This window comes from Drosophila obscura, unplaced genomic scaffold, assembly GCF_018151105.1.
Source record: "Drosophila obscura isolate BZ-5 IFL unplaced genomic scaffold, ASM1815110v1 contig_192, whole genome shotgun sequence".
Lineage (NCBI taxonomy): Eukaryota > Metazoa > Arthropoda > Insecta > Diptera > Drosophilidae > Drosophila > Drosophila obscura.
The window spans coordinates 2,599,042-2,618,076 of record NW_024542781.1 but is presented as its reverse complement, the minus strand read 5'-3'; the positions used below and the strand labels follow the sequence as shown (position 1 = coordinate 2,618,076).

Here is a 19,035-nt window from a genome sequence, read left to right as displayed (position 1 = left end):
TGCTGTAAAAGTCTGAGCACAACAAAAGCTTATCGAAAAATAAATATCGTTACAGGGCTGCATCAACATTAAAATATTAAAAGAAAAATACACATAATAACAAATTATATACAAGTAAATACCATTGTTTTCCCAACCATTTTAAAAGCTTCCCTTAATGGGGTTAAAAGCTTTGTTGGGTCGGCTGCTTTCTTTAAACCTTATTTTATAAACAATCCAATGAAAAAGAGTTCTGAAAACTTTCCAATCTTGTATAAAATTGATGTATCTTGTTTTTTAAGTAAAGAGGAGGATGGGGCTACAAGGAGCCAGTATTTTTTTCCGCGGTTTAGAAAAGGGTGCTCAACTTTTTAAATAGAGGGGTGTTAAGTGGGTTAAGTCTCGTTTGATCTCAGGATTGTATTTTTATCGTTATCGTCACGGTCACGCTGGTCACACTGATTCGAGTGATTCGCGAATAAATTTTTTTCTTTCAATTTTAATTCTGTGTTAATTACTGGAATTGCAAAAAACCCATTAAATAAACAGACAGCCAGTGAAAAGCGTGCGATGAGCGAGACCATTAACACCGCGGCGCAGTTTCCGTCCTTCGAGAAGCCGACCGTGCAGTTCAACGAGCGAGGCTGGGGACCATGCGAGCTGCCGGACACGTTTAAGGATGTACCATACCAGCCGTTCAGCAAGAACGATCGCCTGGGCAAGATCTGCGACTGGACGAGCACCTCGAACAACGACAAGAAGTACCAGAGTGAGTGCAATACAGATCCCATTTGAAAGTCGCATTTCTTCACATTTGTCCGCCCACAAAGTGAGGTTATGTGCGTGTGTCGTGGCAGAGGCTATAGCGTTGTTGTGTTTTTGTGTTTCTTTCAGACAAGTACGCCTCGAGCTTCGGCACTGGCAACCAGTACTCGTACTACCATGAGGAGGACGAGACCACGTTCCACCTGGTCGACACGGCTCGCGTGCAGAAGCCGCCTCACCAGCGCGGCCGTTTCCGCAACATGCGCGGACGCGGTGGTCGCGGACGCAATCCCCGCGGCGGCCTGAACAACCACCACCACCACGGCATGACAACGCTCAATGGCAAGAATGTGAAGGCTCGCGATACTCGTCGCGGCATGGGCAAGAAGTTCGGTCATCGCGGTCCGCCACCAAAGATGCGCGAATCCTCGGTGGCCGTGCGCGCCGACTGGGCTTCCATTGAGGAGATGGACTTCCCTCGTCTCATCAAGCTGTCGCTGCCGAACATCAAGGATGGTGTCGATATCGCCACCTGCGGCACCCTGGAGTACTACGACAAGACCTATGACCGCATCAACGTGAAGAACGAGAAGCCGCTGCAGAAGATCGATCGCATTGTGCACACGGTGACCACCACCGACGATCCGGTTATTCGTCGTCTGTCCAAGACCGTGGGCAATGTCTTTGCCACAGACGCTATTCTGGCCACCATTATGTGCTCGACGCGCTCCAACTACTCCTGGGACATTGTAATCGAGAAGGTTGGCGACAAGATCTTCATGGACAAGCGTGACCACACGGAATTCGATTTGCTGACTGTGAACGAGAGCAGCGTAGAGCCCCCAACTGACGACGACAGCTCTTGCAACTCTCCCCGCAATCTGGCCATCGAGGCCACCTTCATCAACCACAACTTCAGCCAGCAGGTGCTCAAGACTGGCGACCAGGAGGCCAAGTTCAAGTTTGAGGAGGGCAATCCCTTCATTAGCGAAGACGAGGACATCCAGGTGGCCAGCGTGGGCTATCGCTACAAGAAGTGGGAGCTCGGCAGCGATATTGTAAGCGTAAATCCATGACTCCTCGAGGCATCACTCTAACCAATTCCCTCTTATTTGTGTGGTAGGTTCTGGTGGCGCGTTGCGAACACGACGGCGTGCTGCAGACGCCCAGCGGCGAGCCACAGTTCATGTCGATCAAGGCCCTCAACGAGTGGGACTCCAAGCTGGCCAATGGCGTTGAGTGGCGCCAGAAGTTGGACACACAGCGCGGCGCTGTGCTGGCCAATGAGTTGCGCAACAACGCCTGCAAGCTGGCCAAGTGGACCGTCCAGGCCGTGCTCGCGGGCTCCGATCAGCTGAAGCTGGGCTATGTGTCGCGTATCAACCCGAGGGATCATTCGAGGCATGTTATCCTGGGAACGCAGCAGTTCAAGCCGCACGAGTTCGCCACCCAGATCAATTTGAGCATGGACAATGCCTGGGGCGTGCTCCGTTGCATCATTGATTTGGTGATGAAGCAGAAGGACGGCAAATATCTGATCATGAAGGATCCCAACAAGCCGATCATTCGTCTCTACGATATCCCCGACAACACATTCGATTCCGATGACTCGGACGACGGCGAGGGCGATGATGGTGAGGGTTTCCAGCAGGTCTACAACTATGCGAACAACAGCAACAAGATTTAGACGACACACGCATTCAGCAGCCACTTGCAGCCACATCGGGGCTGTATCTGCGTCATAGCCCTTTTATTAACCATAATATTATCGATCGACAACAGATGTCCTTTCGCAGAAGTAGACGCGTTCTAGGCGCTAGTTGTAAGAATTTATATCTGAGTTGTATCTGCAGCATATTCCTAGTAAAACACAGAAGGCGAAACGAAGATTCATACTCTTTACTGGAGGGTGCCTCTTGTTTAACATTTCTGATTCATGTCACAAATTGTTATAAACAAAAAGCCACATGGTATGAAGTGCAGTCTTCGATTGAATCCTGGCGAAGAACAACCGAAATGTGATCCAAGATAAGGCTTCTGCTAATCGTTGTCCGTAGTCCAAGCTGCTGGATTGTTGCATCAGCCTCAGAACGTGTCCGCTGAACAAAAATCTGAGCAAAATCACGACCGACAAGACTGACACTGGCCGAATGCAAAAGAATCAGCAATAAGCAATGCGCTTTGACGAGTCATCGCACGAGACTCTTGGATCCAATCTACGTCTGCAGTGCACAGCCGGGCAACATTCTCCCCAGCATGGGAGAGTGCGGCCAGACCTTGGCTTCCTTTCGCATTACTGGGGGCAGTAGGACAGATCTCTATGAGTTTCCCTGGCTGGCACTGATTCGACACGAGAAACCTCGACCACTGCAGCTAAGTACGTTAAGGGATTTGGTTAAATTGTTTGCTGAGGCACATACAACCTTTGATTGCGTAGGGGCAACGATCAATTTTCGTTATGTACTGACCGCTGCCCATTGCGTGGTCAGCCGAGGGCTCATCGAGTCGGTTGCAGTGGTGAGCAGCGTTCGCCTGGTCGAATGGAACGTCGAGTCTGCTCCCGACAGCTTCCTCGAGGTGAAGGTCAGGAAATTCTGTGCTGCCAGTTGGCTGGAAATAGCAATTGAAAAGAGGATCGTGCACGATGGGTACGTGCCCGACAGCAGCGACCAATTCAATGACATATCCCTGCTCCGTCTCAAGCAGCGTGTTGGGTGAGGAGATTCGGTTACCCAGACTTGGAGGCCATCAGCGTAATGAAACCTGTTCGGATCGTAGTCGTCACTTCCAGGGATATCTCATGAAAATAGCCTACTGGGGCCACACCGCCAACGACAGAGCGAGCTCGGTCTTGCTTAAGAGCACTATTGTAGGACGTCATTGGGATGTGTGCCACGCAAGATACGGCCCGATGAGGCACACCCAACTGTGCGCTATAATAGGAAGTCGGGCAGCCCACTAATGGCCAACATCAGTGTGGGCGCCCGTGAATTAATTGCTCTTGCTGACATCACCTCGTATGGGCCATGACCGTTTGGTCTGCAGGGCTGGCTGGGCACAGGCGCCTTCATCGAATGGAGAGTGCTGCAACTGGAGGCTTGATCTGGTTAATATCTCTGTAAAGATTGCAATAGAAGTACCTACATAATATTTACATAAACCGTTTCAGAACCACTCTGGAGTACATATGTATGTATGTATGTGTAATGAGAGGAACGTCATAAAAATAACTGGTTAAGAAATTATCGACTGCACATTGATCTAGAGATCATTAAATGGGAGAACATGCTCAGCACAGGGTTTTGGACAGGTGGCTTGGTTGGCTTTTCCACAATTCACATTGTAATCTACGGGGAAAACACTCCACATACATATGTACATATGTATGTACTTACATATCAGTATGCAATTCTCTTTCCCATAATCTTGGCTCACCTCTGACACGCTGCCATTTGGCTCTCGCGATAACGCGCTTGATAATCTCGTCAGCGGCTAACTAATGAGACTTAAACCGGCTCCACCGCTGGAGAGTGCCTTTAGTCTCGGCTGGAAACCCATTGCGATCAGATCAATCGTAATCTGCCAAGATGCTGACGGATCCGAAGCTGTTAATTCTCCCGCTGCTGCTGCTGTTGGTGGCACAACGAGCTGGTAAGCTGTCCTTCGAGGTGCCAACAACCAGTTTTAATCAGTGCATTAATGCATCGCAATTTTGCCACTCATTTGATTTAGATGCTGCGCAGATCAGCTTCGGCAGCTGCACGCCGCAGGAGAGTGGGGAGCGCGGCTTCTGCGTCCACATTGAGAGCTGTCCCTTTCTCTTCACTATCCTGAATACGGATAAGACGACCCAGGCGCAGCGCACACTGCTCTCAAAGAGCCAATGCGGTTTGGACAACAGGCGCGAGGGCCTGCTGAATCGCATTCTGGTCTGTTGTCCGGTGAGCAAACGCAGTGGCCAAATCACGAATGTCCACACAGCGGCAGAGGAGCAGCTGCCGGCCAACGTTCTGCCCGGCAATGAGACATGTGGCATCCATTTTGCCGACCGCATAGTGGGCGGCCGCAATACCACGCTCTCGGAGTTCCCTTGGATGGTCCTGCTGCAGTACAAGAAGCGTGAGTGGAACAATCATTTAAGGGAAGACTTTCAGACTATCCAATTCCGAATTCGAATTTTCAGTTTTCTCCGAGGATTATAGCTTCAATTGTGGCGGGACTCTGATCAACTCCCGCTATGTGCTGACTGCCGGCCACTGCCTGGCCAGTCGTCGCTTGGACATGTCCGGCACGGTCCTGCATGCGGTCCGCCTGGGCGAGTGGGACACCAATACGGACCCCGATTGTGTGACCGAAAAGAATGGCAAGACGACATGCGCCCCCAGGCACATTGACATTGAGGTGGAGAAGCGAATCATCCATGAGGCATATGTACCCAACTCCATTGACCAGCTGAACGACATAGCCCTATTGCGTCTCAAGCAGAGTGTCAGGTGAATGGATGCCCACTAGTCTGATCTGATCTCCAATTAAATCGTGACTTTGCAGCTACTCGGATTATGTGAGGCCGATTTGTCTGGGCATCAGTGGCGATGTACGGACGAATCAATTCGAGGGCTATGCCATGGACGTGGCTGGCTGGGGCCTCACCGAGAAGAAGGTGCCCAGTCCACGGAAGCTGAAGATCACCGTCGATGTGTGGAACCTGAAGACGTGCCAGGAGAAGTACAGCACCTACAAGGTGAATCTGAACGATAATCAGCTGTGTGCCGGTGGCAAGGCGAATATCGACACCTGCGGCGGCGACTCTGGCGGTCCCCTGATGGTGGCAATCAACACTGGCGGCAGGGAGGTGTTCTATGTGGCCGGCATCACCTCTTACGGTCCGGATCCGTGCGGCCTACTGGGCTGGCCGGGTGTTTACACCCGAACTGGGGCATTCACCGATTGGGTACAGCGTAAATTAGAGGCATAATAAATACTGTTGCTAATTTATTCACATTTCTCGCATTCGCTAGCTTAAAATATAGCAGGCAACTAGTGCTGGGGCAAGGTGCGTGTGGCATTAAACTTAAATTAGGCTAAGCTTCTTTCTTACTTTCAAGTGGAATGCAAAACAAAAACAGATTCAAATTCAAAACAAGGCAGGACATGCTCAAAAAGTACATTCGATTTTTCGGTTTTTGCGGGTAACTTAAATTACATAAATAAAATCGAACTTCTTCTGTGACATTCCATACAATAACACCAATTGGCTTAGCTAAACGGTACTTATTTTACATACATATTTGCTTCTTCTTCTATATTCTATATTCTAGAACTCATCGGATATTGTTTAATGGATGTGTGACAACGTAAACACATTTAATTTGATTTAAGGGAACATTTTGTATAGCTAAAGGGGCGATTGCCAGCAATTCGAATAGGCTTAACAATAGAGATTCAATAGTGGTTGTATATAAAACGCTGCCCATTACCAGGGGCCAGGCCAGACTCCCCCACCAATACACCAATACAAAAGGCGATGCTGGATGCTGGCATTGGGCATTTGGCGAACTTAACCCTCCTCTGGTGCAGCGCGTGGCGCCTTTCCAGTTTCGATGGCCATCCACTCGGTACTCGGCTGACTTATGGCTTCCAAAGCTTGTTCAACGCCATCCATTGAGGCATTCGGTGCGTTCAATGCGGAATCCAAGGCATCCAATGCAGGCTTCAGTTGGCCTAAAACATTCTTGACAGCAACGCAAAATCCACGACTGCACGGGAGTAGGGGAAACTCGGGCATCTCGCATGGGGCCTTGTACTCCGCCGGCATTTCTAAAATGTGGCCATGAGCCATGAATTACAATATATCAACCAAGAAGATAGAAGGCAGTTTCATTGCCCCCCTCCCTACTCACCCTTAATGCTGGTAACTTTCAGGCGCTGTGCCTCAGATGAGTAATCGGCCCAGGCCTGTATGCGGTCATACAACTCGGTGCCAAACTCCCTAAAGTGCTGAATCAGTTCGTTGCGGAAGATGAGTGGCGGATTCTGGAGCTGCTTAACCGTGGAATGGGCTAGCTTAATGATTGCCATTTCGTTATAGACCCGAGAGTTCTCCAGGCCCAGTTGTGTTCCTAGAAAAAAGCGTAAATGTTGAATATTAAATATGTTCTTTAGTTTTTCGAGTATGTAAATGCCTACCGCGTTGTTTCTCATAGCCCGCCTCATTATAGTAGGGCTCATCGACCAGTATGAGACCCTGTATCGAGACGAGCACCTGCAACATGGTGCTGGTTATCGACCACATTTCAGTGTCGCGCCCTGACCAAGTGCCCAGCAGGGATACGCACACCTTGCCCTCTTCATACAGGTTCGGATTGAGACGCTCTGTGCAGTAGCTGGTGTAATGACAGATTGGCGGTACCCTCGGATAGTCGCGACCCATTTGAAAGTCGAAGAAGAACAAGGCGTTCTGGTAGGGCGTGCGCTTGGGTCCCACCATCATCACAGACATCAGATCCATCCGATCCTCATAGGCTCGCACAATGACGCCCGGTGGCAGCGACAACTGCAGCAGGGAGTACTCACGATGAATAGATCGCTGGTACTGCGCCTTGTTCAACGGTGTCACGGGACTGCGAATGAAGCGATGATTTGGCGGGGCATTGGGCACCACCTCGAAGCAGTTCTCGCAAACGGGAGAGTGGCGAGATGGAGAGACAGTTTTGGGTGTGGGGGAGGGTGATGAACAGGCCATGGGACGATCAATGGGCGGCAGCGACTCGGACAATGCGTTCAGGTCCAATGTGTGCTCCATGGCATCGCACTTTGGCAGATTCTGTTCAACATCCATCTGAGCTATTGGACGCGACGTTTCCACCTCGTTGATGTCGCTGGCGACGTCCACTGGCTCGACATCATACGTGGCTGTATCTGAATGCTCGTCATCTGAATCTTTAGCTTCTTGTGCTTCTCTGCGTGCACGCTTGATTTTCTCATTAACCAACTTGCGGCATTTGGACAATTGTTTCTTGATTAGAAGAGCAAACACCTCAATGGTTTCGGTGACGCAGCTCTCCGAAAACTCAATGACCACTTGTGGCTTCAGCTCTGGCGGCGGCGACGGCGACTGCTCCTCCACCTTCGGCTCGACAGGATCACGATCGCTGGCCGAGTTGGTCAACTCGCTCATGCTGTTCTCGCCCCGTGAGTGAACGCCAGAATCATTCTGATGGGATAGAAAAATATAAAACGTTTGCTTAAGAGGCAGCCCTTGGGTTGGGAGACCGAAAAGTGTATTTACCTTTGCCTTATTCCGTATATCAAAAGCCACGAGAATACTGTTACGCGCTATTTCGATCATGTGATTATATTCGCAACGATATTTGGCTATCAATTTGGCATTCTCACAATTCTCCTCCTCGGTGGCTGCTCCTGGTTCATCCTCGGTGACAATATCGCCAGTTCGCTTGCATTGAACTTCGTCTATTTCGGTTGATGATTTTCGCTTTGTGGGCGTCGATGTCGACTGGGCGCTCACCGGAGGGCCATCAACCTGAAGCCTCAATGGCGTCGTGGCTAAATCCATATCCGCATCAACATTAATTATATTTTGGATAGCCCTGTAGGTTTTGGAGATGCGACTTGAGTCCAGTGCGTTCCCGAAATGCTCCGGGCCAAAGAAGCTGGTCTTTAGCAGGCGATCCAGGTAATGGCAATTCGTATAGATGGCAACCAAATCGATGTGTACCTCTGACTTTTCAGCGTTCGGCAGCAGATTGTGGATCTTCTCCAGCTTGCCCAGTGCATCGCTCACGCTATCGATGCCCGTGATGATGTGCTCTCTCTCTGTGAGCTGACCGTGCAGACTGTCCTCCGACTGGGTCTCCCACGAGTTGTCCGATCCATCGGACAGATAGCCATCGTGATCGTGATCATTCTGATTGATCTCAAACAGATCCTGGGGATAGCACATGGTAATGTGTCCCATGGCCCACCAAACGCGCACACGGCCATCGGGATAGTTGTCGATCACCTGGCCAGCTGTCGAGTTGACATCCTCGTTTGTAAAATTCGAGACCCTAATGACCATGGTGCCCGGTCGATACTGATAGTCGGCGTGATCCTTCAAATCATAGACGCTTAGCTCCTCCACCTCCTTGCATGTGGGACTGCCAATAGATGAATAAAGTGAGCTGAAATTCTCATTTGAAGGGAAAAATAATACACAATACATACACCGAATCCTTTTTGGTATAAATGTTGAACCATTTAACCTTCGCAATACGTTCATCATGATCCACGGACTGAATGACGCCATATTCGGTCTGCGATAGGTTATTCTCGTTCGCCTTGCTCACAAAGTCACCCGGAAAGAACTCATGATTGTCCAGATGGTGTATGGGATATAGATGTGTCGACTGAATGTTCTCCTCAACGGTCCCATCCTGCCAGACGACGGTCGCGGTACTGCGTACCACTAACGTCTCCACCACAATATCATCGCCGTCGCGTGGATCTATATGTTTCTTAACAAATGGTGACGAAAGTGTCTTCTTTGGAAGCTTCTTCTTTTTGCCGTATCGTCGATTGCCAATCCGCACGGTGATGCGCTGCTGATTATTAGCTGCACCAGCAACACCACCAGTCATATTTGTGGAGGCAGCCACTAGTGCATCATTTTTGTCATCACTTGCCTCAGGTAGAGGTCCGGCTGCCAGCTCCTCTTGGCCTTCCAATTCTTTAGACACGTCCAGGCACTCTTCGGTGCTATCGCCATCCTCAATCAAGTCCGAGGTCTCATCATGGTTGCTTGATGAAAGCTTTGTGGACGATTCACTGCCCGCTTCACGGCCTCTGAGCGAGACATTGGCTTCGACATCGCCATTGGAGCGTGAACGCGAATGTCCAGATTTATTCAAAATGCGTCGAAACTTGGGCGCATTGCGGCCACTGGCACTACTGGAGCTTTTCGGCTTGTTCCGTTTGGTCTCGATGATTCCCTGTTTTTCATAAATGGACTTGTATTTAGCCGCTGGAATGGGAAATTAGGTCGCGCATAAGTGATTATATTCGTCAAGCAATTCATAAATTCGTCATATTACTTAGTTCTTCCTCCCAGTCCTGGTGATTGAGCAGTGTATCATGTTTCGAATATTTGAGGAAGAATCGATCGTGAATTTGTAGCATGTAGGATTCATAGATATTGAGGCGCTTCATTTGCACTAGTTCTTCGCCCACGACTTCAGTTTTTGGCTGTTTAAGAGGATCGCCAGTGCAATCGTTTGTAGTGGCACGACATGTCCAGGCCACGTTCACGCCAAGGGTTTCGATCGACTCCACGGTATACTACGGTAGATTAAGTTATAACAATATGCGTTAAGCCTCTGCGTTTCGTTGGATTGTATTTGTATGTCTTCTTACCAAGGCTCGCTTGCGATTTGCGGGCAATGGTATGTCCGGAGTGAGATTTAGAAAGCGATCGAAGGGCGGCAGACGACCCAAAACCACGTTGCCGGGAAACAACACATGGGGAGTGAATACTTCAGGCAAACTCTTGGAATTTGCATCCCTAAACTTGTGGAAATAAGCCGAGCCGATTTCAAGGCGGCCTCCACTGCCGGTTCTGCAAAAAAGAAAAACATCCATACAACAGCCACAAGTGAGTGCTGCAATTAAGCATGCCAAAGGCGAGCAGCTTACCTGAGCACTGCGACCTCGTCCACATGGATGGTGGTGCCCACCCAGGTGTCAAAGCATACGGGTATATCACGTGCCCATTGTGAGATCGGGCGCAAACGCTCCGCAGGTACATTCTTGATGACGAATTTGGAGCCAAGCACCTTTACGTCCGCGGTCACGCTCACATCCCTCACATAGCCAGACGGCCCGGTGAGATCTCTCTGGCCAGGCAGGCGACGACGCACAACATCGCCGGGCATCAATGTGCGGTCTGCGAGGCCGATCTGCAAAGCCACATGTTGAGGAAACAGAAGAGCAAAGAAAAGAGCAAACAAACACGTGTTAATGCCGTGCCGAAAAAAAAACAGTTGTTAAAACACAACAGTTATGAACAGTTATTTGTAGGGCCAATGCCAATGCCAGTTACATAACCTCAACGAGGGTGGCTGTACTTACGGCCGACTCCATTCGAATCTGTTCCTTGCCATCGGGATAGAAGGCCACACGAACCTCGCCAGTAAACAACGGCTCATTATCATCCTCGTCCTCCGATGAGTGCGACTCGGCCGTCTCAGTTATGACGCCAAAGTGCACGCGTCCGCGTGAATCGATGCGAAAGACCTCGTCCTCGAAAAAGAAACGGCAAGGGCCGTTTTTTTTGGCACTCCTGGACGGCGCTATTCCGCCGCCCGTCCTGCGATGGCTTGATGGAGCACCACTGGCCAGGCCCGGCTCGTCTGTGTCATCCTCATGGTTTTTAGGGAGGGTGCCAACATTCTTGCCAGCACCCGCCTCACGACTCGACATGTTATTACCAATGATGAACTGCGTTCATGGGAGAAATATTATAGATTGCAAGAAACTGGTGCAGCGCCTTCGGGTATAATTAGACAAGCACAATTGGCGTGGCGACTTCCTACCGACTTGTCTCCAATAAACGATTCTTACGCCCAACTCTTTGGTGTGATGTGACTCTCTCTATCTATACGGAAAACGCTATCGAACCCGCATTCAATTTTTACGTGACAATATCTGTTCAATTTGATTATCGACTTTTTAAAATTAAAACTATAAATAAAACATTCAAATATACTACAAAAACAAAAACGAGAAAGGCGAGTGCTACTCAGTGTGACCGCAGACTATTCAAATACACAGTCTGACCGTCAGAAATATATACCATATACCTTGTCACTATTAAAATATACCGGAAATATACTGACTGACACGACAAGATGCGTTGATATTACTCGATTTTGATATTCGGTTCAATATTACTAACTAGTTAGCCCTTTCAGCCCTAAAAAAATAATTTTATCCTATTGCTCAATAAGTTTTATATAAGATTGGGTAGTTTTTAGATCTCCGTTTTATTGGATAATTAAGATAATAGGGTTCAAACAAAAACGGCCAAAGCATAAAACATAAGTGTGAACTCTGGTCACACTACGTAATTGCTTCTGGTCAACAAAGTTTCTGCAGCGTATGGAAATTTGTATACCTTATTTCTTTTAATTGATGTTAAATTTGTTGTTCCAAGCTGCTTTAAAACATTAATATTGCATTTTTCTTAGATTGAGATGTTTTTCACTTATTAATGCATATGTTTTGTGTTGTATAAATAAATTTATCCCGGTTCTGATACCTATTTATGGCACCCGTAAGCTGCAAAATTTCGTTAATGTCTTTAAAACAGAGACTGAGTAGTTTCTGCATTAATTGGAGAATGAAATTACAAACAAAATCTCAAGTCCATAATATCCATTTTCCCAAGGTTGCTTATTCCGTGCCAAAGTTGCACAACAATGCTTCCTATTCATTACCTCATATTACTGAAACTTTTCCCATACAAATCAAAAGTATCTTACGGGAACGCGTATGGAATGACGCAACAATGAATCTTCATTCCATACGCGAGGGGAAAGTCACCACGAAAGCGCACTCTTCACCACGGAAAAGAGAGCAAATTTTGAAAAACAACCACGATTTGAGAGCGAAAAATGTCAGTATTTTTTGTGCGCTAAATGGAGTTTATATCCTGACCGACACGATAAGAAGCGTTGATATTCCTCAACTTTGATATTAATAGCTAGTTAGCCCTCTCAAAACAAAACATAGAATTTTATAAAATTTATAAATCAAATTGCTACAAGATTTGTTAGCTCTAACGACTCCTTTTTATTGGATTACTTATAAACTAAGGGTTAAACGGTAACTACACATTTTCTAAATATCTACGACTTATTTGTAGAGTATGGCACCAATTTCCTTTAATAAACGTTAAATTTCTGTTTTCAAAGCCATCTAACTTGCAATACGAATGCAGCCTGCGTGCCGCTTCCCCGTTTAAACAGGCCTTAACAGCTCTCACCATTCCTTAAATTAATAAAAACTCACCTTATTTTTAAACCGTTTGAACGCCCTTCTTATAAGAAAGAGAAAAACTAAGGCGACAATGACCGTAATCATTTCGAATGATTTTTTATTTGTTGTTCCCAAATTTATGTTAAATATAAAATGTATATTTCGTCTGTATGTGTCTTAAAAAGTAAAGCAAAGACTACTTTACTTTTGAAGTTTAATACTTGTTAATAATACTCGATAATGGTTCTGTTCTTATAGTCTAGATTAGATTGGGAAATGCGAGCTTAAGTCGCGGTTCGTCTGACATTTTCTTACGACCTAAACATACCAATAACTTTTATGCACATATCTTTATTTATTGTATGTACCGTATCTATACATAAAAAAATAATACAACTCGCATTCTCTTGTATTTACTTGTATATTCACATAACAAATTGACTTTTACTCCAAGACATTCTGAGAAACCCGAACAAAATGAAGAAAAATGTCGATGTACAACATATGTGATACAATTTTCCAAAGTCCCCTATTAATCATCGGATATTGGAAGCCGCGAAACACAAATTACCACAGCAGGCTACATCTTCACGAGTACAAAAGTACCTTCAATAAATAGAATAAATAGAATAAATTATAAATTTTACTATTTTTATTTTACTGAAATTTTGACAATATTTGTTCTAATATTGCACCCCCCCATGTTACATGTTATCACACCTAACTATCATGGGCGGCGCGAACTGAGAGTGGCGGACACCGAACGAGTAGGCCTGACCAGATTTGCCAGGACGGTAGTACATGAGATCGTAGTAGTTAGGGCCTGGTCCCACGCCCTTAGTAGCCAGGCCCACGCGCGGTGACATTGAGTATTGCGGAGCGCGCGTCAAGTTCACATTGATATCGCCAGGAGCGTAGGCAGCAGGACCAGGTGACATTCCCTTTGTGAGCGTCTTTGTTTGCAGCCCCCTAAAGGAGTAGGGACAGGACAGAGGATTGCATTAGTTATAGGTCAGCCAGGGGCGGCAAGGATTGCGCTACTCACATGCTGTATGCCGGTGCGGCTTGTTTCACGGTGTTGATGTCATACTTGTAGGCATTCGGGCCAGGTCCGTGCCTCTTGAAATTGTAGTCAGTGCGCAGACCCATGGAGTAGGACGGTGCATTGATGCCCGTGAAGAAGGGCTTTAGATGCACATCATGTGCCCCAGGTCCGGGACCAAATCTTTTATCTGCAATGCACGGATGAAGGGCAACCAACCACTCCTTACCACTTCACATCATCCAATGACATAGAACACTTACCAATGGTGTTCAACCGGGGCGCTATCGAGTACTCCAAGCCGCCAGCCTTGCCATACCTCGTCAGCTTGTCGACCTTGTAGGCACCGGCGCCAGGTCCAATGTTGGTCCCCTGAAAGTTGGTTCGCATTCCAAAGGAATACTGGGGTAGGCGCTGCTTACGCGAATCGTGACGATCGTAGCCCACAGTGGGGGGCAGCATATAAGCTCCCGGGCCAGGTCCTGCCGAGAACACAACACATTATCCCTAATCCTAACTGCTTTTTTTGTTAACTGTCAAATGTTCCTCACCTACAGGTCGCACCGCCATTTTTTATTTTTATTTTGTTAGTTTTGGGGGGAATATTAGAAAAAAATATTTTACTGGAAATTTTGAACTCAAAAAAGAGTTGTTGGCCGAACGGATACCGAAAATGGAATGAGAATTTCATAGGCCCCCCATACTAGGCCTATCAAAATTATATTCAACGACTACTTTGTAATAAAATATTTAAAAAAAACGTAACAAATACACAGGGGAACATACATTTGAACAGATATTTTCTCATATGACATATTGGATCTTTATTGGTAAAGTTCGATTATGATACTATCCTGACTGAAATGGGGAACATTGTTAAGTGATTTGGACTTGGGAGATTCGAGAGATATTTGAATGGAAATACCCGTAACATGTCTGCAGACAAGATTCTGTTCCATGGGTACAGAAAAATCATCTCCAAATATATTGCTTTAGTTGAGCCAAAAAATAAACAAACGAATAAAGTAACTCTTTACATTGATTGCTTAATGTTTTCGAAGATTCGTGGCATAAGCCGGGCGAGCTATTCCACGTCCATGGAGTTGTAGAGCTGTTTATAACGAGATCCACGGCCACTGCTTTGAAGCAGCATATCATTATGCTGTTCCCTTAGGATCTGCGAGCAGGAAAGATTGATAAATAAAGACTTATTTTATAGCAGATTGGGGTAATAACCTTTGGATCGTATTTGTGATAGAGATACACCAGAATGGGGCCATAGATCATGTTGCATATGCCCACTATGCGCATTAGCCAGGCAAAGCCAAAGGTCTGAGCCAACTCCCCACCAATCAATGGAGCTACAAAAGCAGAAAAGGATCCAATGAGGGGTGAGCTAACGCTCAGAGATCAGGCTGAGACTTACCCAAACAATAGGCCAGGCTAACGGATGTCTGCTGTATGGCATAGACAGTGCCGTAGCTGGAAATGGGAGTGCTGACCTCACCCTGCTCCTCTTGGGCCAATGTGGCATCTACAAAGGTGGCCAGCAGCGGAACCAGAGCGGCATCAATCACCCCAATGCCAAGACCCAGAGCAAAGTGCGGCAACAGTAGCTGGCTAACAGTCGTCGCGCTGGGTATCTGCAGGCGAAGGAAATAGAATAGAAATCACAGAAAATTTAAAATACTTACCAAAATCGAGGCGATTCCCACCAGCAGCAGACTGATGCAGGAGACCTTCACCTGGCCAAAGCGATAGGCAACGCTGCCAAAGAAATTGGTGCCCACAAAATAGCCCACCGAATCGGGTATGAAGACAGTTCCCAGCTGCCATTTGTTCGGCTTCAAGTACTGAATCAGCCAGATGGGCAGGCACGGCTCAAGCATGGCCATCGTGGACGTCGAGAACCAGATGGCCAGCACAATGGCCAAGATCATTTTGCATTCGAGCAGTGGCCGCCACTTGGGAGTTTCCTCTACCACCACCTCCGGCTGCACAGACAGATCTAACGTCAGCAGCTGCAGGCCCAAGCTAAAGAACATCATCGTTGAGAGTATAATGAAGGGAGCGGATTTGCCCATCAGATCGTAAAGGATACCGCCGAATGGATAGCCGAGCAGCACGCCCAATGCAATACTGCCCAAGATGATGCCCATTACTTTGGAGCGACGTGCCTCCTCTGGATAGTTTTGGGCCACCAGACTCATGCCGCAGATATTGATGCACGCAGAGCCCACGCCCTGCACGGCACGAGCCACCAACAGCGCCCAGTAGGACTCGCCCACAGTGAACACTGGAAGAAGACGCACACAAACACACAATCATGCCACCTGTATTGCCATCAACGAACGAAAAGAGGCTTACCCAATGAGGAGACGAGCAGGAAGAAGGTGCCCACGACAATGGGTAGGCGGTAGCCAAACTTGCCGGTCGCGTTGCCGACAATCGGATTGAAAATTAATTGCACCAGGGCCTTCATGGCCAGCAGCAGGCCAATGGATCCGTTCTCCTGCGCCAAGGTCAGACTCCGGCTGCTATTTGAGTGCACATTACTGGCTTTAAGGCTATCGGGAGCTACCTTGCTGGTGGAGGTGGAGGCGGTCACATTAGTGCCGCCCGAATGGACGATATCTAGCATTAGTGCCGTCGCCGCAGTCATGGGTGTAACTGTGGTGGTTGTTGGTCGCTCTGTGGAGATCTGAAGCAGCGTAAAATTGACCATCGATTTGCCGGGAATAGGATGTTTGGCAGTATGTAGCTGATGGCCGCCACCGACCATCTCTCCATTGCGATAGGCCAGCTTCGAGGATGGGGTTGTCTCCTCCAGGCTAAGCACCAGCGGTGTGGAGGCCTCCAGCTCCAGTCCGGCCAAATAATCTGGCAGAATTGGTACTGCAAATGGGAACTAATCGTTCTTAATACTGATTAAGTTTATCTTTGATTAATTTTTATTACCAATCACGGTCAGCAGCATGTTATCCAGCAGCAGGGCCAGGTAGACAATCACTGCAATTAGACAGCGATTACTGCTGCCATTAGCGGGCGTAGAGCAGCGTCTGGCCGAGGCATTTAGCTGGACGGCAGCTGCTTGGTCTGCCTGCCTCTGGGCATGGCCATGTGTCGACAGCTCCGACATGTCGGCCGCACGATAAGCTAATTGTAAATCTTCCTCACAAACTGATTGACACTGCCAATTTATGCTGCCATATGGTTCGATGGCTTTGGTTGCTTTTAGTCTCGATTCGCGCCACAAAGTATGCTACACAATATTAATGCAGACACACACACACACTCGAGTGCTCTGTCCCTCACAGACACACACACACACACACACACTACGACGATAGCACCAGTTGAGCAGGAACCAACAACAGGTGGGTGTTGCTGCCTCAACGACGAGTGTGCGAATATTGAAAGGGAGCGACAAGTTGCCGTTCTATTTTATTAACAGCACGCGAACCGAGGCGACTCCCGAGTCTAAGTCCGAGTCCCGAGCAGGATGATGGGGCCGGGACCGGGGCCCCGAACGAGGTTTCATCTGGGTTCAGTTCAGATATATTTTCTGTGCTTTTCTGTTTGTGTTAAACATGAATTTGAGGCTGACCTCTTCGAGTGGTATAGGCCAAATGTTATTCAAATTGAAGCGAGTGCACATACTAAACACATGTATTTTGTATACAGTCTAAAAATAATCAAACATTATTAAGTTAAAATCAGTAAAAGTTAAAGCCAAGTCAAGCCAAAATGTTTCCATAAATACATACATACATACATACATATTTATCAACTAAAAATGAGAAATTTTCAAATAAAAATATTTATATTTGATATTTTCCCCATATATGTACATATGTATATGTGGATCAGTTTTCATCTACACTTTAAAAACTTGTCACCACTTTTGGGGAAAGAGCAAACATTATTCGTTATTAGCCATATCATAATTTCCCTCATGTTTCTATTGGCTTGGCGATAGTTTTACGTTGCGGGACACAGAGCAAAAGTTCACACACAAACAAACACATGACTTTAAAGACGTATCCATGTCATAGGATTCTTTATTATTAGCAGCACTACCAATCCCCCCCTCTGCCTCTGTACGGCTCCGCGCGGGGCTTTAAGCACTGGCTTAAAGGCTTCGTGCGACCCAGGCTGAACGAGTGTTTGCCACGGCCCCGATAAGCAGGCTATGGATTTGTTAGCCTTTAGTCACATTTTCCGTTTCATTGAATTTTCAGCCGTTTAAATTTAGTCCCCACAAATTTGTGACGGATTGCTTTGGCCCAGCGCTGAGTACTCTTTCAAAATTGATTTTATGAGGAGACACGGAGAGTGCTCCCATTTCCAAGCACCCCCGCACTGTTGACCTATTTTCAGTTAAGATGAGGTATACATAAATAAAGCTTCAACATATTCCATGAAAATCAAATTGTTTTCTGTGAATATTTGTTGTGGTTGTTCCCCTCTTCGAGCCTCTTTGGCGCACACACCTGTTCCACCTGCCACTGTAGCGAAAACATACGCCCACTCGAGCTTAGCACGCCGATTAGGCTAATCTGATGGGTGGTAATTCTCGTTAATTCCTGATTAGACAACAAAAGCCAATTGTTAACCCATATATATTCGTATATTTTTGAGACTCTACCTAGCGAACACTTTTTGGTTTGTTGTTGTTGTCGAGACCACGCCTATGGATATACGCATACTCCAGATTGTTGGCCTTTCCATATCGCGTTACCGAGCCCAGGTGATAGGCCGCCGGGCCAGGGTCCCACACTAGCACGATTAGGACGATTACAAGAACGGGATCGGCTACCAAATGAATACTGAGGGCTACGCGGCGTCCTGGAGTCGCACTTCGCATAGCCGAAGCAGCTGGGCAGCATGTAAGCGCCGGGTCCGGGTCCTTGTACGATATTTAGAAATTAGCTTCATTTGAAATATGTATCAAAACACCCTTTGATTCTTACCTAAAGGTCTGTGCGACATATTGGGGTCCAAAATTTTAAAAAGGGAAAATTTTAAATAAATTTTTAGTTGTTTGCCGAACGGGTATCAAGTGAGGAATGAAAACATACAACAAATCCTTCCCAAAATCAAAACAGCGAAAAATCAAGGCCAGTTTGATGGGGAACAACATCAATAAATGAAAAGCTCAATAAACTCCTAATCATAATCCTAATCACAATCATAGACTGCCGCTATCAATAATGCTT

General features: G+C 47.1%; 7 protein-coding genes across 8 annotated transcripts; 3 read left to right on the top strand and 4 right to left on the bottom strand.

Moving 5' to 3' along the window:
- The first annotated feature begins 415 nt into the window (after nucleotides 1-415).
- LOC111065697 (eukaryotic translation initiation factor 3 subunit D-1) lies at nucleotides 416-2,631 on the top strand. The gene is made up of 3 exons (XM_022354063.2): nucleotides 416-748; nucleotides 874-1,802; nucleotides 1,868-2,631. The coding sequence occupies exons 1-3, from the start codon at nucleotides 550-552 to the stop codon at nucleotides 2,429-2,431; spliced, it is 1,692 nt and encodes a 563-aa protein (XP_022209755.1). The 5' UTR covers nucleotides 416-549; the 3' UTR covers nucleotides 2,432-2,631.
- Nucleotides 2,632-3,000: 369 nt separating this feature from the next.
- On the top strand, nucleotides 3,001-3,853 carry LOC111065699 (spaetzle-processing enzyme-like). The gene has a single exon (XM_022354065.2). It carries the CDS (start codon nucleotides 3,001-3,003, stop codon nucleotides 3,460-3,462), a length of 462 nt encoding a protein of 153 aa, XP_022209757.2. The 3' UTR covers nucleotides 3,463-3,853.
- Nucleotides 3,854-4,270: 417 nt separating this feature from the next.
- Nucleotides 4,271-5,739, top strand: LOC111065698 (spaetzle-processing enzyme). The gene is made up of 4 exons (XM_022354064.2): nucleotides 4,271-4,395; nucleotides 4,477-4,863; nucleotides 4,928-5,237; nucleotides 5,293-5,739. Exons 1-4 carry the CDS (start codon nucleotides 4,332-4,334, stop codon nucleotides 5,717-5,719), a joined length of 1,188 nt encoding a protein of 395 aa, XP_022209756.1. The 5' UTR covers nucleotides 4,271-4,331; the 3' UTR covers nucleotides 5,720-5,739.
- LOC111065696 ((E3-independent) E2 ubiquitin-conjugating enzyme) lies at nucleotides 5,724-12,939 on the bottom strand. Of its 2 annotated transcripts, none has more exons than XM_022354061.2 (10): nucleotides 12,808-12,939; nucleotides 10,867-11,235; nucleotides 10,432-10,694; nucleotides 10,153-10,354; nucleotides 9,834-10,077; nucleotides 8,968-9,763; nucleotides 8,033-8,900; nucleotides 6,931-7,957; nucleotides 6,645-6,863; nucleotides 5,724-6,561 (listed from the first exon to the last, which is right to left on the bottom strand). In XM_022354061.2, the coding sequence occupies exons 1-10, from the start codon at nucleotides 12,877-12,879 to the stop codon at nucleotides 6,302-6,304; spliced, it is 4,320 nt and encodes a 1,439-aa protein (XP_022209753.2). In that variant the 5' UTR covers nucleotides 12,880-12,939; the 3' UTR covers nucleotides 5,724-6,301. The 2 variants fall into 2 exon arrangements, with proteins under 2 accessions (XP_022209753.2, XP_022209754.2); XM_022354062.2 differs by lacking the exon at nucleotides 12,808-12,939 and adding an exon at nucleotides 11,331-11,534.
- Nucleotides 12,940-13,411: 472 nt separating this feature from the next.
- On the bottom strand, nucleotides 13,412-14,466 carry LOC111065685 (outer dense fiber protein 3-B). Its single transcript, XM_022353994.2, has 4 exons — nucleotides 14,368-14,466; nucleotides 14,080-14,298; nucleotides 13,820-14,006; nucleotides 13,412-13,743 (listed from the first exon to the last, which is right to left on the bottom strand). The coding sequence occupies exons 1-4, from the start codon at nucleotides 14,384-14,386 to the stop codon at nucleotides 13,479-13,481; spliced, it is 690 nt and encodes a 229-aa protein (XP_022209686.1). The 5' UTR covers nucleotides 14,387-14,466; the 3' UTR covers nucleotides 13,412-13,478.
- A 300-nt stretch (nucleotides 14,467-14,766) lies between these two features.
- On the bottom strand, nucleotides 14,767-17,246 carry LOC111065529 (synaptic vesicular amine transporter). Its single transcript, XM_022353749.2, has 6 exons — nucleotides 16,775-17,246; nucleotides 16,184-16,711; nucleotides 15,511-16,112; nucleotides 15,243-15,459; nucleotides 15,053-15,177; nucleotides 14,767-14,993 (listed from the first exon to the last, which is right to left on the bottom strand). The coding sequence occupies exons 1-6, from the start codon at nucleotides 16,953-16,955 to the stop codon at nucleotides 14,901-14,903; spliced, it is 1,746 nt and encodes a 581-aa protein (XP_022209441.1). The 5' UTR covers nucleotides 16,956-17,246; the 3' UTR covers nucleotides 14,767-14,900.
- A 1,181-nt stretch (nucleotides 17,247-18,427) lies between these two features.
- Nucleotides 18,428-18,900, bottom strand: LOC111065683 (outer dense fiber protein 3B). The gene is given in 3 exon segments (XM_022353992.2): nucleotides 18,428-18,587; nucleotides 18,589-18,725; nucleotides 18,790-18,900. Coding segments are annotated over 3 exon segments (279 nt in total). The 5' UTR covers nucleotides 18,809-18,900; the 3' UTR covers nucleotides 18,428-18,464.
- Between the last annotated feature and the right edge of the window lie 135 nt (nucleotides 18,901-19,035).

What these genes read in the sequence shown, in the direction of transcription:
- LOC111065685 (XM_022353994.2), bottom strand. An exon ending in GCCCCGGTTGAACACCATTG is followed by an intron (nt 14,007 to 14,079) that starts GTAAGTGTTCTA and finishes CGTGCATTGCAG; the next exon opens with ATAAAAGATTTGGTCCCGGA. An exon ending in GCCGCACCGGCATACAGCAT is followed by an intron (nt 13,744 to 13,819) that starts GTGAGTAGCGCA and finishes CTACTCCTTTAG; the next exon opens with GGGGCTGCAAACAAAGACGC.
- LOC111065699 (XM_022354065.2), top strand. Translation starts at nt 3,001, where the DNA reads ATGGGAGAGTGCGGCCAGACCTTGGCTTCCTTTCGCATTACTGGGGGC.
- LOC111065697 (XM_022354063.2), top strand. Translation starts at nt 550, where the DNA reads ATGAGCGAGACCATTAACACCGCGGCGCAGTTTCCGTCCTTCGAGAAG. An exon ending in CAACGACAAGAAGTACCAGA is followed by an intron (nt 749 to 873) that starts GTGAGTGCAATA and finishes TGTTTCTTTCAG; the next exon opens with ACAAGTACGCCTCGAGCTTC. An exon ending in GGGAGCTCGGCAGCGATATT is followed by an intron (nt 1,803 to 1,867) that starts GTAAGCGTAAAT and finishes TTTGTGTGGTAG; the next exon opens with GTTCTGGTGGCGCGTTGCGA.
- LOC111065696 (XM_022354061.2), bottom strand. Translation starts at nt 12,879, where the DNA reads ATGATTACGGTCATTGTCGCCTTAGTTTTTCTCTTTCTTATAAGAAGG. An exon ending in GACGAGGTCGCAGTGCTCAG is followed by an intron (nt 10,355 to 10,431) that starts GTAAGCTGCTCG and finishes TCTTTTTTGCAG; the next exon opens with AACCGGCAGTGGAGGCCGCC. An exon ending in GGACTGGGAGGAAGAACTAA is followed by an intron (nt 9,764 to 9,833) that starts GTAATATGACGA and finishes TTCCCATTCCAG; the next exon opens with CGGCTAAATACAAGTCCATT.
- LOC111065698 (XM_022354064.2), top strand. Translation starts at nt 4,332, where the DNA reads ATGCTGACGGATCCGAAGCTGTTAATTCTCCCGCTGCTGCTGCTGTTG. An exon ending in CCTGCTGCAGTACAAGAAGC is followed by an intron (nt 4,864 to 4,927) that starts GTGAGTGGAACA and finishes TCGAATTTTCAG; the next exon opens with TTTTCTCCGAGGATTATAGC. An exon ending in CGTCTCAAGCAGAGTGTCAG is followed by an intron (nt 5,238 to 5,292) that starts GTGAATGGATGC and finishes GTGACTTTGCAG; the next exon opens with CTACTCGGATTATGTGAGGC.
- LOC111065529 (XM_022353749.2), bottom strand. Translation starts at nt 16,955, where the DNA reads ATGTCGGAGCTGTCGACACATGGCCATGCCCAGAGGCAGGCAGACCAA. An exon ending in CATGCTGCTGACCGTGATTG is followed by an intron (nt 16,712 to 16,774) that starts GTAATAAAAATT and finishes TCCCATTTGCAG; the next exon opens with TACCAATTCTGCCAGATTAT. An exon ending in CCTGCTCGTCTCCTCATTGG is followed by an intron (nt 16,113 to 16,183) that starts GTAAGCCTCTTT and finishes GTCTTCTTCCAG; the next exon opens with TGTTCACTGTGGGCGAGTCC.